General features: G+C 49.7%; 2 protein-coding genes across 2 annotated transcripts; both read left to right on the top strand.

Annotated features, from left to right (window-relative positions):
• The first annotated feature begins 6,463 nt into the window (after nucleotides 1–6,463).
• LOC133895583 (uncharacterized) lies at nucleotides 6,464–8,010 on the top strand. Its single transcript, XM_062336010.1, has one exon. It carries the CDS (start codon nucleotides 6,675–6,677, stop codon nucleotides 7,689–7,691), a length of 1,017 nt encoding a protein of 338 aa, XP_062191994.1. The 5' UTR covers nucleotides 6,464–6,674; the 3' UTR covers nucleotides 7,692–8,010.
• A 2,907-nt stretch (nucleotides 8,011–10,917) lies between these two features.
• LOC133895905 (uncharacterized) lies at nucleotides 10,918–12,681 on the top strand. Its single transcript, XM_062336430.1, has one exon. The coding sequence runs from the start codon at nucleotides 11,264–11,266 to the stop codon at nucleotides 12,275–12,277; it is 1,014 nt and encodes a 337-aa protein (XP_062192414.1). The 5' UTR covers nucleotides 10,918–11,263; the 3' UTR covers nucleotides 12,278–12,681.
• The last annotated feature ends 251 nt before the right edge of the window (nucleotides 12,682–12,932 follow it).

Below are 12,932 nucleotides of genomic sequence, written 5' to 3'. Positions count from 1 at the left end.
CATATGTGTCTGATACTGGTTACGACGACAAAAGGTTCTAATGGGTAACCCTCCCCCTTAGCTCCAATGTCTGAAGCTATGTCACAATAGTTCTAGTATAATTGAGCACTACCTATTGTCGGTGGGTGAACACCGCAAGCGGAGATCTTGAAGGACCTCCTTTGAGATTCGGCCGGAGGGCTGATTCTGGATCTATCTCGTACGTGGATTTAATGCGAATATGTGGGATGTAGGCGGGATAGATGATCGTCTGCTAGTGAGAGTAAATGCTCAAGGGATTTTAGACAGGTTCGGGCCGCACGGAGCGTAATACCCTATTCCTGTATGTATGCTATTAATGCTCTTGGAATGCCTCTCTCTGGTTCTCTGTATTACAAGGTTTTTTGTCTAAGTCTAGAGCTTCGGTCTTCAAGTGCCGATCTCTCCGACCTTCAGCTATGAGCTAGAACTTCCGAGACTTGTTCGTCGGGCTTCAGACTTGTCTGACCTGTTCTCGCCCCTTCTTCTCCGGAGTGCACCCCCTCTTTTATCCTGCTGGGGGAGGCTCGGCGTGCCCAGAAAGGGGGGCACGAGTTCCCATGAGCCATAAATGAAAAGCAACCATCATGGGACTGCAGTTTGATATTACAGGAGGTTGAACATGCACCTTCGGCCGGTCCTGTCGCTCATTACGCCAACTTTAGCAGGTGCAGGGGGGCCCACCGGGCAGCCGCTGAACAACCCTGCATGCTCGGTCGGTCAGAGCAGGTATGACACAGCAGGGGGGCAGGCGATACGCCTCGAGCCCAGCGACGATATCTCCAAGCCGTTTCCCTTCTGGGCCCCGCAAGGTGATGTGCGATGGGGCCCGTCGTATTAAATGTCCCCACGCCTTCCTGCCAGGTGGTGGCAGGGACTGACGTACTCAGTACGACAGGTGTGGAGGGGGGAGTGGTTGGAAATGACAGGCCACGCTTCCTCTAAAATGCAGCATCGGACCTCTCACCAATTGACACCTCACCGTTGAGCCCTTGTGGGGTCCACTGGCAAGGGGCTTCTCAGATCCTCGGGGAACTCTGGATGCTCGGGGACTACTGTTCATAGCCCGGAGCGTCCTCTCCCGGATATGTCTTTTCTCGGGTCCTCGGGGAACTCCGGGTACTCGTGGACCACTGTTTATGGCCCTGAGCACCCCTCCCGGAACTGGCTCTTCTCGAATCTTCGGGAAACTACGGGTACTCGGGGACCACTGTTCATGGCCCTGAGCACCCCTCCCGGAACTGCCTCTTCTCGGATCCTCGGGGAACTCTGGGTACTTAGGGACCACTGTTTATGGCCCCGAGCACTCCTCCCGGAACTGGCTCTTCTCGGTCCTCGGGGAGATAGTCCCCGAGGAAAGACGCCATGTGGCATTCTGCTGTCATAGCCTCGGGAATCGGAGACCCCTGATTCTCATGTCACCGACACTATCTATCCGATCTTCAACCCTTTGTGAACCCCGTATACCTCATTGTGCTCCTATATGTACTCTTACGTTTTTCTACTGACATTGCAACATTGTCCAAGAACTCCAAACGAATGAGCCGGCAACAACATCTCATATGAGATCTTCCATAGATCTTCGTCATGTGATAATTTACATATTTCAGTTTTGTACTATGACTTACCAGATCAATACTATCACGTAAGTAGTTGTGATGTTCCTTTTAATTCTAGCTAGAGAAAGGGTTATGTCATGGACCTTCTTCCCAGAACATGAATAGATGAAAGAGATCATTAAGTTCACTGACTAGACATTTCGTCTCATTCTCATTGTTGGGTATCCTTGTTCATATATCAAAGGTGTTGAGTGCCCGATAAAAAAGATCTGCTCGTAGCTTTATATGTCTTTGTGCCTTTATTTTGTTCAATGTAACAATGGCTTAGTGCTTAGACAAGGATTGTGATAGCACTAATGAGTTCCTGCTGCTATGTTGTTTTTGACAAGTCTGATCAAATAACTTTTAACTGCTTTTTATGTCATGAGTGTGAAAGCACAAGTGCTTTATTTTCAAGTGAGAATACATGGCATCCTTTACTGAGAACATAGGCACCATCACGAACTGACAATCTACTTTCATAAACTGACTTTAGGTGTAAACATAGGAACATCCACAACGTAGGTAACAAAGCAAAAGCATCCAACGGATGCAGAAAGATAACGGCGTAGTCCAAAAAAAGGAGAAAAAAGAAGAGAAAATAATATATGTGGCAAAAGTGGTTGCTCCGAGCAGAGACATGAGGTGGGAGGGTTGTCTTGATGGGCACGGGCTTTTGGCTTATATATGGACTAGATCTGAGGTGGGACCATGCAATGTTGGAAGAGCATACTAGTGTTTTTTTATTCCTTTGGGTGATGTCCTCTCACGCGTTGCCCGTTGGTTCATCGTTGTCCATGGCATCGAGGTCAACGATGTTTGTCAGCGGTGGACTCCTCTGGTGTGGCAGGGCCATCATCCATATTGGGCTCATGCTCGGTAGGCTCCTCCTCCTCGGAGCTGTTGAAGATAGGCTCCATCTCTTTGTCCTCTAGCGGCTCCAGTGATCCGACACCTCTGCTAGTTCATCAACGTCCATGGCATCGAGGTCAACGATGTTGTCGACGATGGACTCCTCTGGTGTGACGGGGCCACTGACATCATCTTCATCGTCCGTAGCAGGCTCACGCTCGGTGGGCTCCTCCTCCTCGAAGCTGTCAGAGGTAGGCTCCATCTCCTCGTCCTTGAGCGGTTCTGGTGATCCGACACCTCGTGTTGGTTCGTTGACATCCATGGCGTCAAGGTTGACAATGTTGTCGGTGGAAGACTCCTCTGGTATGGTGGGATTGTCCCTATTGTTGTCTTCATCATCCGTAGCAGGCTCATGCTCGGTGGTCTTCTCCTCCTCGAAGTGTCGAAGGTAGGCTACATCTCCTTGTCCTCGAGAGGCTCTGGTGATCCGACGCCTCCTACTGGTTCGTCGGCATCCATGGTGTCGAGGTCGATAATGTTGTCAGCGACAAACTCCTTTGGTATGGCGGGATTGTCACCATTGTCGTCATCCACAGCGGGCTCATGCTCGGTAGTATCCTCCTCCTCGAAGCTATCGAAGGTAGGATCCATCTCCTCACCTCTAGTGGCTCCGGTGATCCAACGCCTCTTGTAGGTCTGCCGACGTCCATGGCATCAAGGTCAATAATGTTGTCAGCGACAGACTCCTCTAGTGAGATGGGGCCATCGTCATCATCATCTGTAGTGAGCTCATGCTTGGTGGTCTCCTCCTCGGAGCTGTCAGAGGTAGGTTCCATCTCCTCGTCGTCGAGTGGCTTTGGTGATTCAACGCTTCCGGCTGTTCCTTCGACGTCCAAGGCGTCGAGATCAACAATGTTGCAAGCGGTGGACTCCTCTTGTGCGGCGAGGCCATCATCATCGTCCGTAGCGGGCTCACGCTTGGTGGGATCCTCCTCCTCAGAGCTATTGGAGGTAGGTTGCATCTCCTTGTCCTCAAGCGGCTCTGGTGATCAGACACCTCCTGCTGGTCCATCAACGTCCATGCCATTGAGGTCGATGATGTTGTCGGTGGTGGACTCCTCTGGTGAGGTGAGGCCTTCGTCTTCGTCGTCGTCCGTAGTGGGAGATCGCTTGATGGGCTCCTCAAAGCTATCGGAGGCAAGCTCCATCTCCTCATCGTCAAGCGGATCTAGTGATTCAACTCCTTTGCTGCTGTTGGGACCAATGTGGTGGTGACTCTGCCCGACATTATCGTGGTTGCGACTCTGGCGGGAAGAAGGGGTACTCCAGACAGTACCACATGGCTGGTGCGACTAGCTTGCAATATCATGACTCTCTTCTTGGCGGTGAACCTACGACGATATCCTCCTTTGAGAGCTGCAGTCATCTGGGCCTCTTGCTTGTTTAGCAGGTCACTACGTTATGCCAAACTCTGGAGGACCTATCTGCACAATCCTCCGTTATTGTTGCCTGAGCTCTTACGTGATCCAGCATGACCCTCAATGCTCTCTCTTGGATCTCCGACTCCTCAGATCTCTTGAAAGCTACACGAAGCTCTCCCTGGTGATCTCGATAGAGAGCGTCCAATGCGTTGACGTACCGGGCCATGTCAACTATGGTCGGTTGTCAGTAGTCTACTCATAGCCCTCAAGTGCTCTCGCCCTAGAGCCAACCTAAGGTCACGCCCTAAAACCAATATAGTATCTCCTATGCTTACCGTATCAATCCCTGTATCAAGGAGCTGACCACTCTTGGTAGGTGCAATGCAACAGATGTACCACTTGTTGCCTTGGTGGCACATGCCAAGACACGACACGACCTTGCCTCTAGCACACTAGGATAGTAGTGGTGTCGGTGTTAAGAATAGTGGGGTCCCCTCGCGGACGGTCCCACATCGGTAAGATATCAGCAGGTGTTGTATGCCACGTTGACCGGAACCGTGGTCACCCCGCACGACCAGCCAGCGACCACGCAACCAGGTTCTCCGACCAAGCTGCGCGACCCAGTCACCAGGTCGAAGGAGCAAACCCCGTGACCAGTCTCCTCTAGTTGTGGGACAGGTATGTGTTTAAACAGTCTAATCACAATAAATGCTTTTTCACTCGAGTATTTTCCTTCCCCGGGTCCTCTTTCTAGTCGACCAAGGCATGATCGGCGCAGAGCTGTCGTGTCCCGTCCCATAGCATTAAATGCCACGGGATGGCCTGACAGACGTGGCAGGAGGTCTTTTGCAGGTGCGCAGGTGGCGCGTGAGGACAGGATAGGGCAGTCCGGGCGACCGGGATGACGCAGGCGGTGGAGCGATGGGACAGGCTCTGTAGTGCCCAAGAGCAAATGTGATACGTCTGCTCTTAGTAATGCTGTGCCTAGGTGGGAGGCTCTAACTAAGCTTGGGTGTATGTTTTGACTCGTGTGTAAATCCTCTCCCCCTCTGATATATAAAGGGAGGAGTACTAGACTTGTGAGGAAAGGGTGGAGAAAAAGGGAGAGGCCTAGAGGCGAAAGAGGCCGAGAAGAAGGCTTGGCAAGAACATCATCTGTAACCAACTTAGACCAAAGAAGAGAATACACAGAATGTAGAGTTGTTATCCTTCGGGAGACCCGAACCTGTTTAACCCCTAGTGTCCTCGAATCCTTCATCTACACAAAGACACACTCAGTCTCTGAAACGCCGTTCACGCACCCACCGTCTGACATACCTCGGAATCACTGTCAGGGATTTACCCTCAACAAGTGGTATGACGTGATGATTCCACATGCTAGGAGGGCGGTCAACGGAGAAACCAAGTAGTCTTGTACTATACATTAGCTAGCTAGCGTCCAAGAGAGAAGAGGACGGCGTAAAATAGTAGGAAACATGGCGGTGGGCTTCTTGGGTTCTTAGGGGGCAGAACTGACGAGGGTTGATGGTGGTGGCGAGAGGAGTGTAAGAGCGGGAAGGACGTTGATTGGCACAAGGTCCACGATGGAGAAAAACCAATCGCTTTCTTCTTCTCATTCCATCCATGCGTATACATTGGAATTAACAAACCAAAACCAGAACCAATCGCTTTCGTCTTCCTCGCCAAACAGAGCAATTTCGTCATTCCCACCACAAGGCACAACTCGACCTCGCCTCCAATCCAATTCCTCCTCTCGACCCCCATCCAAGGCAATAGACAAAGCATTAGAGCAACAGGAGGAAGCCATCCAGCACTTGGCTCACATGCTGCCAGGCTAGGCTGTGGCCCAAAATTGCCCAACCCGTAATGGCCTAGAGTGCCATTTATGTAGGTCCGACCTGTTGGAGACCAAGTCTGTCTTGTATACATTAGCTAGGACTTTTTTATTTATATATTTTTTAAATCTAGAATTTGCAAATATATACACTTATTTTAAAAAATTGAGATATATCTACTCATATGGCCCATTCTTCAACGGGTGACAGGAGGAGCTACTGCCCTAGTCGCCCAATCAGAGGACCACAATGGAGAGCCCCATAGGTATTGAGTCCTATCACGCTTGCGACCCACGTAGTCTGAGTGACATGTTCTTATCGCCTATCCAATGAGTGATAAGAGTATATATATATATATATATATATATATATATATATATATATATATATATATATATATATATATGTATGTATGTATGTATGTATGTATGTATGTATGTGTGTGTAAATTTCAAATCAGATATATATATTTACAAATTCCAGAATTTAAAAACACATAAATAAAAAAATCAATTAGCTAGCTAGCTAGCGGTCAAGAGAGAAACAGAGGGTGGTCAACGGAGAGACCAAGTCTTGTATCATACATTAGCTAGTGGTCACGAGAGAAGAGGACGGCGTAGCGTAGGAATCACGTTGGTCGTTGATCCACATTCCACAAGGAATCGGTGGGAAACCAATTGGAATTGGAATTGGAATTAGAATTGTGGTGGTCAACGGAGAAAGCAGGTCCACCGGACGCGTTCTTCCTCCTCGCGGTAGGAGGAAAGGAGGAGTAGCCTTACTTCCCATTCCATCCATCCATCCATCGTCTTCTCCAATTAATTCCCCATTCCCATCCACGACCCGACCTCGCAGAAGGAGGAGAAGCAGGCACAGCCCGACCTCGCCTCCAATCCAATTCCTCCTCTCCACCTCCAATTCAATCCCGCCACCACATCGGAGCGGAATCCATGGACTGCGAGCCGGAGGAGCTGCAGTTCCTGGGCGTCGTGGGCGTCTACCGCGCCTCCGCTCAGATCCTGCGCGGCCCCCACCGCCCGCTCTTCGCCCGCATCGCCGCCGCCTTCGTACTCCCGCTCTCCGCCCTCTTTCTCCTCCACATCGCCATCTCCCACGCCCTCTTCACCCACATCGACTCCGACGACACCGCCCTCGACTCCACCGCCCCGGGCACCGCGCAGCGGGACCGCCTCCTCAGCCGCCTCGCCTCCGACTGGGCGGCCCTCCTCCTCTTCAAGGCCGCCTACCTCCTCGCGCTCCTCCTCTTCTCGCTCCTCTCCACCGCCGCCGCCGTCTTCTCCGTCGCCTCCGTCTACTCCGCCAAGCACGACGCGCTCTCCTTCCCGCGCATCCTCTCCGTCGTCCCACGCGTCTGGCGCCGCCTCGCTGCCACCTTCCTCGCCGCCTTCGCGCTCCTCTTCGCCTACCACGCCGCCTTCCTCCTCCTCTTCCTCGCGCTCCTCGTCGCCGCCGACAACGGCTCCGGCCTCGCCACCCTCACGGCCTTCCTCCTCGTCCTCGCCTACCTCGCCGGCCTTGTCTACCTCAGCGTCGTTTGGCACCTCGCCAGCGTCGTCTCCGTGCTCGAGGACTACAAGGGATTCCACGCCATGCGCAGGAGCAAGGACCTCATCAGGGGCAAGCTCCCCACCGCCGCAGCCATCTTCTGCACTCTCAACCTCGTCTTCGCCGTCGTCGAGGTCGCCTTCCGCGCCTGGGTCGTCCGGGGAGCGAGCCACGGCGTCGGCGCCGGCGGCAGGCTCTTCCTGGGCCTCCTCATGCTCGCGGCGCTGTGCGCGGTTGTGATGCTGGCGCTGGTCACGCAGACGGTGGTGTACCTGGTGTGCAAGAGCTACCACCATGAGAGCATCGACAAGGCCAACATCTCCGACCACCTCGAGGTCTACCTCGGCGACTACGTCCCGCTCAAGGCCTCCGACGTGCAGATGGAGCAATTCCAGGTCTGATCGACTGCCTCCCTCTCCATGGCTGTGCTCTGCTTCTACTCTCGAGCAATTCCAGGTCTTGTCTTTGGAATCTGTAATTTTACATGAACATAGATACTACTCATAGAATTGGGATGTAGATGGTAGTATTGGTGGGGGGAATGAATAATCATGAGTTGTGTGCTTGTTGTAACTTGTAAGGCTTGTTGTAGCTTTTGCTGGTTTTAACTTTTAATTCACACGACAAGAAGAATGAACATAAAGGAAATGAAGGTAGGTTAATTCTTCAGTTCCTTAGTGATACTCAATTTATGAATATACTCAATTTATCAACTTAGAATCAGCAAGTGGACGTTTCATTATGATCAGCATTGGAAATTTGGAACTTACTCGGAATGCCTGAATCGGCCATGGTGCGATAATTGGGGATGGTTCACTATACCAGTAGTGAACAGGTGTTGAAAAAAAATGTAGCAGCAGCACTAATATTGCAATGAGAAAGGATGTGGTTCTGCTTCTCCTATCTCTATCTGTGATTGAGAATGAATCGAACTATCTTTGCTCTACAATTACTGCTTGTTACTAGCAAGGTGTTTGGATAAGGATTTTATGGTTTTGTTCATATCTCAGTCTATATTAATGCTGAGTACAAACAATGGATGATGAGAAGAGTGGCCGGCACATCATCTCAATTTCTTCCTGCCATAAGTTTTCATCCAAGGTGCTTCGCCATGAGCTCGCTCATGTCCAACATTTTGCCGACAACGGTTGGGCCAGCAAATATGAAGCTCCCAATCTGGATGGCACGGCTTATCGCCGTGACGCCTTGTCTTCGCCGGCGACGATGCGCCTGTGCAGGGTCTCCTCTCCTCCTTGTTGAGCAGCAGCCTGTTGATTATGCTTTACCTCGTCGTTGGTCATCTCTTTGCTCTCGTCAATCAGGGACTTGAGCCCCAGTTCACGATCGCCTGATTGCATAGCATTCAAATCTACCTGTGAGTTACAACATTTGGAGAAGAAGATGGCTAAAGGAAATGCCATCATTTGGTCATCAAAAAATGCCATAAATTTGGAGATGTATGATCATCCTTCTCCTTGATGATTCTGTTGAGCTCTGTCTGTTTCAAGATCTTTGACTCCCTTCCCTTGGATGGCTTCTGCTCAGATTGAGGTTTGTATAAAATGTATGTGAAAAATAAGGATAACAAAATGGATGATGATACCATTGCGAGGGCATGTCGTGGACTGTCTGACAAGGGAACCTTCCTGCTCTGCTTGGTCAATCAAGTAAGTCAATGGCTTTGTCTAGTAGTGTCATGCATCTTCCCTGTCCTGTCCGGCCGGGAGAGCTGCAACCGGGAATATAGGGCACCTTTGGATGGACACCCAGAGTTACCCTGCCAAAAAAAATGGCGTTGACCAAGTGAGTGTGGATGCATTTGGATCAACACCTATAAGAGAAAATAAATTGAATGAGAATACGAAGAGAAATCAGAAAAAGAACGAGATGAGAAAAATATAGTTGGGATGGTTTAAGAGCACATGCTAGTCCGGGCAAGCCAAAGCATTGGCGTCGATCCAAATGCCCAAATGCCTGCACACACGAACTCCCTCGGAGATGGTCTTACACTCGCGAAATGGTGGCAGCGAAATCCAACGTATTGGCTGGGCTAGCACAGGCGCCATCGCCATCCAAACCCAAACGTGCCCATAATCTCAGGCATGGATGATACTTGAGGTGTAGCATGCATTGCATTGTCGTCCCATACACCATGTGAATATATATATATATATATATATATATATATATAGGAAAACTAGTATGTACTCCTGGGTGTATGTACTCCCACCTCTCATATACCACTTTTGCACGTGTGTTATACTTCTTTATCACTTTAAATATACTTCATTAGTAATTATAAGATACTACAATACAAATCCCACGAAATTTTTTATGAAATTCCATGATTTTTATCATAATTTGCGTATATACTTCTTTTATGTATAAAAAAGAGTATATAGCAAAAATGAAAGGCTAACATTGAATTTTTTTTCATACAACTCATATTGGAGTATCTTAGAATTAGTATTAGAGTATACTAAAAATGATAAAAGAGTATAAAGTATTTGTTTAGGTGGTATATTGCATGTGGGAGTACATACTCCTAGGAGTATATAATAGGTGTCCTATATATATATATATATATATATATATTGAATCCTAAAATGTTTTTTGACTCGAGGAGCAAGCGCGAATCCCTACCACGATCCTTTCCGTCAGGTCAGGACGCCTGTCATCACTAACAGGATATGGGGCCATACATAGTAAAGCGAAGCATTTGAATTGACGTTACCGATCGAGTTTCCCACAAGTGAACAGCAATGAGCATTTGGGAATTCCAAGCAAGCGTGACCATCGACGGACAAAACTATTTGATTACTTTATTGGTGAGCTTGCCGAGGTCGTTGATGGAATATTTTCTAACGATGGAGCTCTTCGATCGGCAGGATAAATCCCTGCAATTGCAATGTGCGCAGCGATTTCACCGTCCGGCAACCAGATGGGACGGATTGGAAATGCCGGAGCCTCCGGATTTGACCAAGCACTACTGTATATGCGAGTCGATGACGAACCTTGTCTTGCGCTTTTGCCAACGATGGTGGATCAAGTACCAGACTCATAAAAGTACCTTCTTTGCACTTCTTCTGAAGAAAGGGAACAAAGCTTCCATTAGTCCAGCGAAAAAGTATCCTTTGGCTACGTAAGGAGCATACAGCAGGTTCACAACAATACAACCTACTGGAGGAACAGAGAATGAATATCTGAAAACTGCTGTCCACTACACCAACTCTTCGCCCATATGCCCGTGTACTGACCCATACGTGCAGCACTAATCTTGCCGGTGGACTTGACCCAATCAACTTACCAAACACAATTTTTTTATCCTCTCCTACCATATACTAAACGAGCACATCCAAACTCACACCTATAAACTATAGGTACATATGCGCAATGAGAGACTAAAAACACTAAAAAAACAGAAGCAGCAAATAATAATAAATACTTCATCCGATTGCAAATATAGATCGTTTTAATTTTTTACATAAAAATTTAAAAAGTAGATCAAATAAACTTGTTGTTTTTTATTTATTCTGCATAATAAAGATAACTCATTTATTTATAAGAGTGGTAATATTTATTAAACAATAAAAATATTTATAAGATGAAAAATATATAGAAGTTTGAGAATAATTTATATTTTGAGAATAGTTTGCAGAATTAAAACGAACTAAATTTGTAATAAAAGAGAGTAGTACCTAAAGCTCGGTTTGTCGAACCAAAAACAAATTACGAAGCCTGACTGTTTCCTTCCTCGCATTTCCGTCCATCGTCTTCTCCAATCGCGAGCGACGACCCAACCAAATCCGAAGCAATTCCCAATTCCCACCACGACACGAGCTCGCCTGAGAGAACAATCCTCAGGCCTAGCGCCGAGATCTCCACCACCACCAAATCGGACTCGGAGCGGATTCCATTCCGAGCACCGGCAGCCGCCCAGCAGCTGAGAGGAGAAGAAATCGGAATCCAGCCCATGGAGTTCGAGCCGGAGGAGCTCCAGTTCCTGGGCGTCGCGGGCATCTACCGCGCCTCCGCCCAGATCCTGCGGGGCTCCCACCGCCCGCTCTTCGCCCGCATCGCCGCCGCCTTCGTCCTCCCGCTCTCCGCGCTCTTCCTCCTCCACATCGCCATCTCCCACGCCCTCTTCACCCACATCGATTCCGACGACACCGCCCTCGACTCCACCGTCTCCCCCGCGCAGCGGGACCGCCTCCTCAGCCGCCTCGCCTCCGACTGGGCGGCCCTCCTCCTCTTCAAGGCCGCCTACTTCCTGGCCCTCCTCCTCCTCTCGCTCCTCTCCACCGCCGCCGCCGTCTTCTCCGTCGCCTCCGTCTACTCCGCTAAATATGATGCCCTCTCCTTCCCGCGGGTGCTCTCCGTCGTCCCCCGCGTCTGGCGCCGCCTTGCCGCCACCTTCCTCGCCGCCTTCGCGCTCCTCTTCGCCTACCACGTCGCCTTCCTCCTCCTCTTCCTCGCGCTCCTCATCGCCGCCGACAACGGCTCGGGGATCGCCGGGCTTCTGGCCTTCCTCCTCCTCGTCGCCTACCTCGCGGGCCTCGTCTACCTCAGCGTCGTCTGGCACCTCGCCAGCGTCGTCTCCGTGCTCGAGGACTACAAGGGCTTCCACGCCATGCGCAAGAGCAAGGACCTCATCCGCGGCAAGCTCTGGACGGCCGCAGCCATCTTCGCCACGCTCAACCTCGTCTTCGCCGTCGTCGAGGTCGCCTTCCGCGCCTGGGTCGTCCGAGGCGCGACCCATGGTGTCGGCGCCGGGGGCAGGCTCTTCCTCGGCCTCCTCATGCTCGCGGCGCTGTGCGCGGTGGTGATGCTGGCGCTGGTCACGCAGACGGTGGTCTACCTGGTGTGCAAGAGCTACCACCACGAGAGCATCGACAAGGCCAACATCTCCGACCACCTCGAGGTCTACCTCGGCGACTACGTCCCCCTCAAGGCCTCCGACGTCCAGATGGAGCAATTTCAGGTCTGACTGCACTGCATCTCAGCATCTGCTCCGCTTCATTGGAAATCCTGTATTTTTGTATTTTCATCAGCTCGGAATCTGTTATTGTACACTCCAACATGAACATAGTACACATAGAATTTGGAATTTGGGAGGACGGTGGGCATATTGGTTGGGAGAATAATCATGACTTGTAAGAGTTGCTGTAGATTTTGCTGGTTTTGATTCACGCAACAGGAACAATGAAAATAAAGGAAATGAAGGTAGGTTAATTCATCAGTTCCTGTTCCTTAGTGATACAAAGCATACTCAACTTATGAACTTCTACTATCAGCAATTGGATGTTCCATTATCATCATCATTGTAAATGTGGGACTGCAGCATGGGAATGCATGATACTACCTTAGTAATCTAATCACCATTACTCTGAATGCCTGGATCAGCCATGCTGTAGATTATTGTGGATAGTTCACTATACTCCAGTGTGTTCTTTGTATGATTTATATCGTTTCAAGATTCAGCAACTGATGTACCGGTAGTGAAGTGTTGAAAAAAATATGTAGCAGTACTAATATTGCAATGACAAAGGTTGTGGCTTGTTCAAATCTCAGTCTATATTAAAGCTGAGTACAAATAATGGATAATGAGAAGAGTGCCACATCTACTCGATTTCTCCCTGCCA

The sequence above is a fragment of the Phragmites australis genome, chromosome 16 (genome assembly GCF_958298935.1).
Source record: "Phragmites australis chromosome 16, lpPhrAust1.1, whole genome shotgun sequence".
In the NCBI taxonomy this organism is placed as follows: Eukaryota; Viridiplantae; Streptophyta; class Magnoliopsida; order Poales; family Poaceae; genus Phragmites; species Phragmites australis.
The sequence above is the reverse complement of the archived record's forward strand: the minus strand, read 5'-3'. Positions and strand labels throughout refer to the sequence as shown.

Coding starts and splice junctions, on each gene's coding strand:
- LOC133895905 (XM_062336430.1), top strand. CDS start 11,264: ATGGAGTTCGAGCCGGAGGAGCTCCAGTTCCTGGGCGTCGCGGGCATC.
- LOC133895583 (XM_062336010.1), top strand. CDS start 6,675: ATGGACTGCGAGCCGGAGGAGCTGCAGTTCCTGGGCGTCGTGGGCGTC.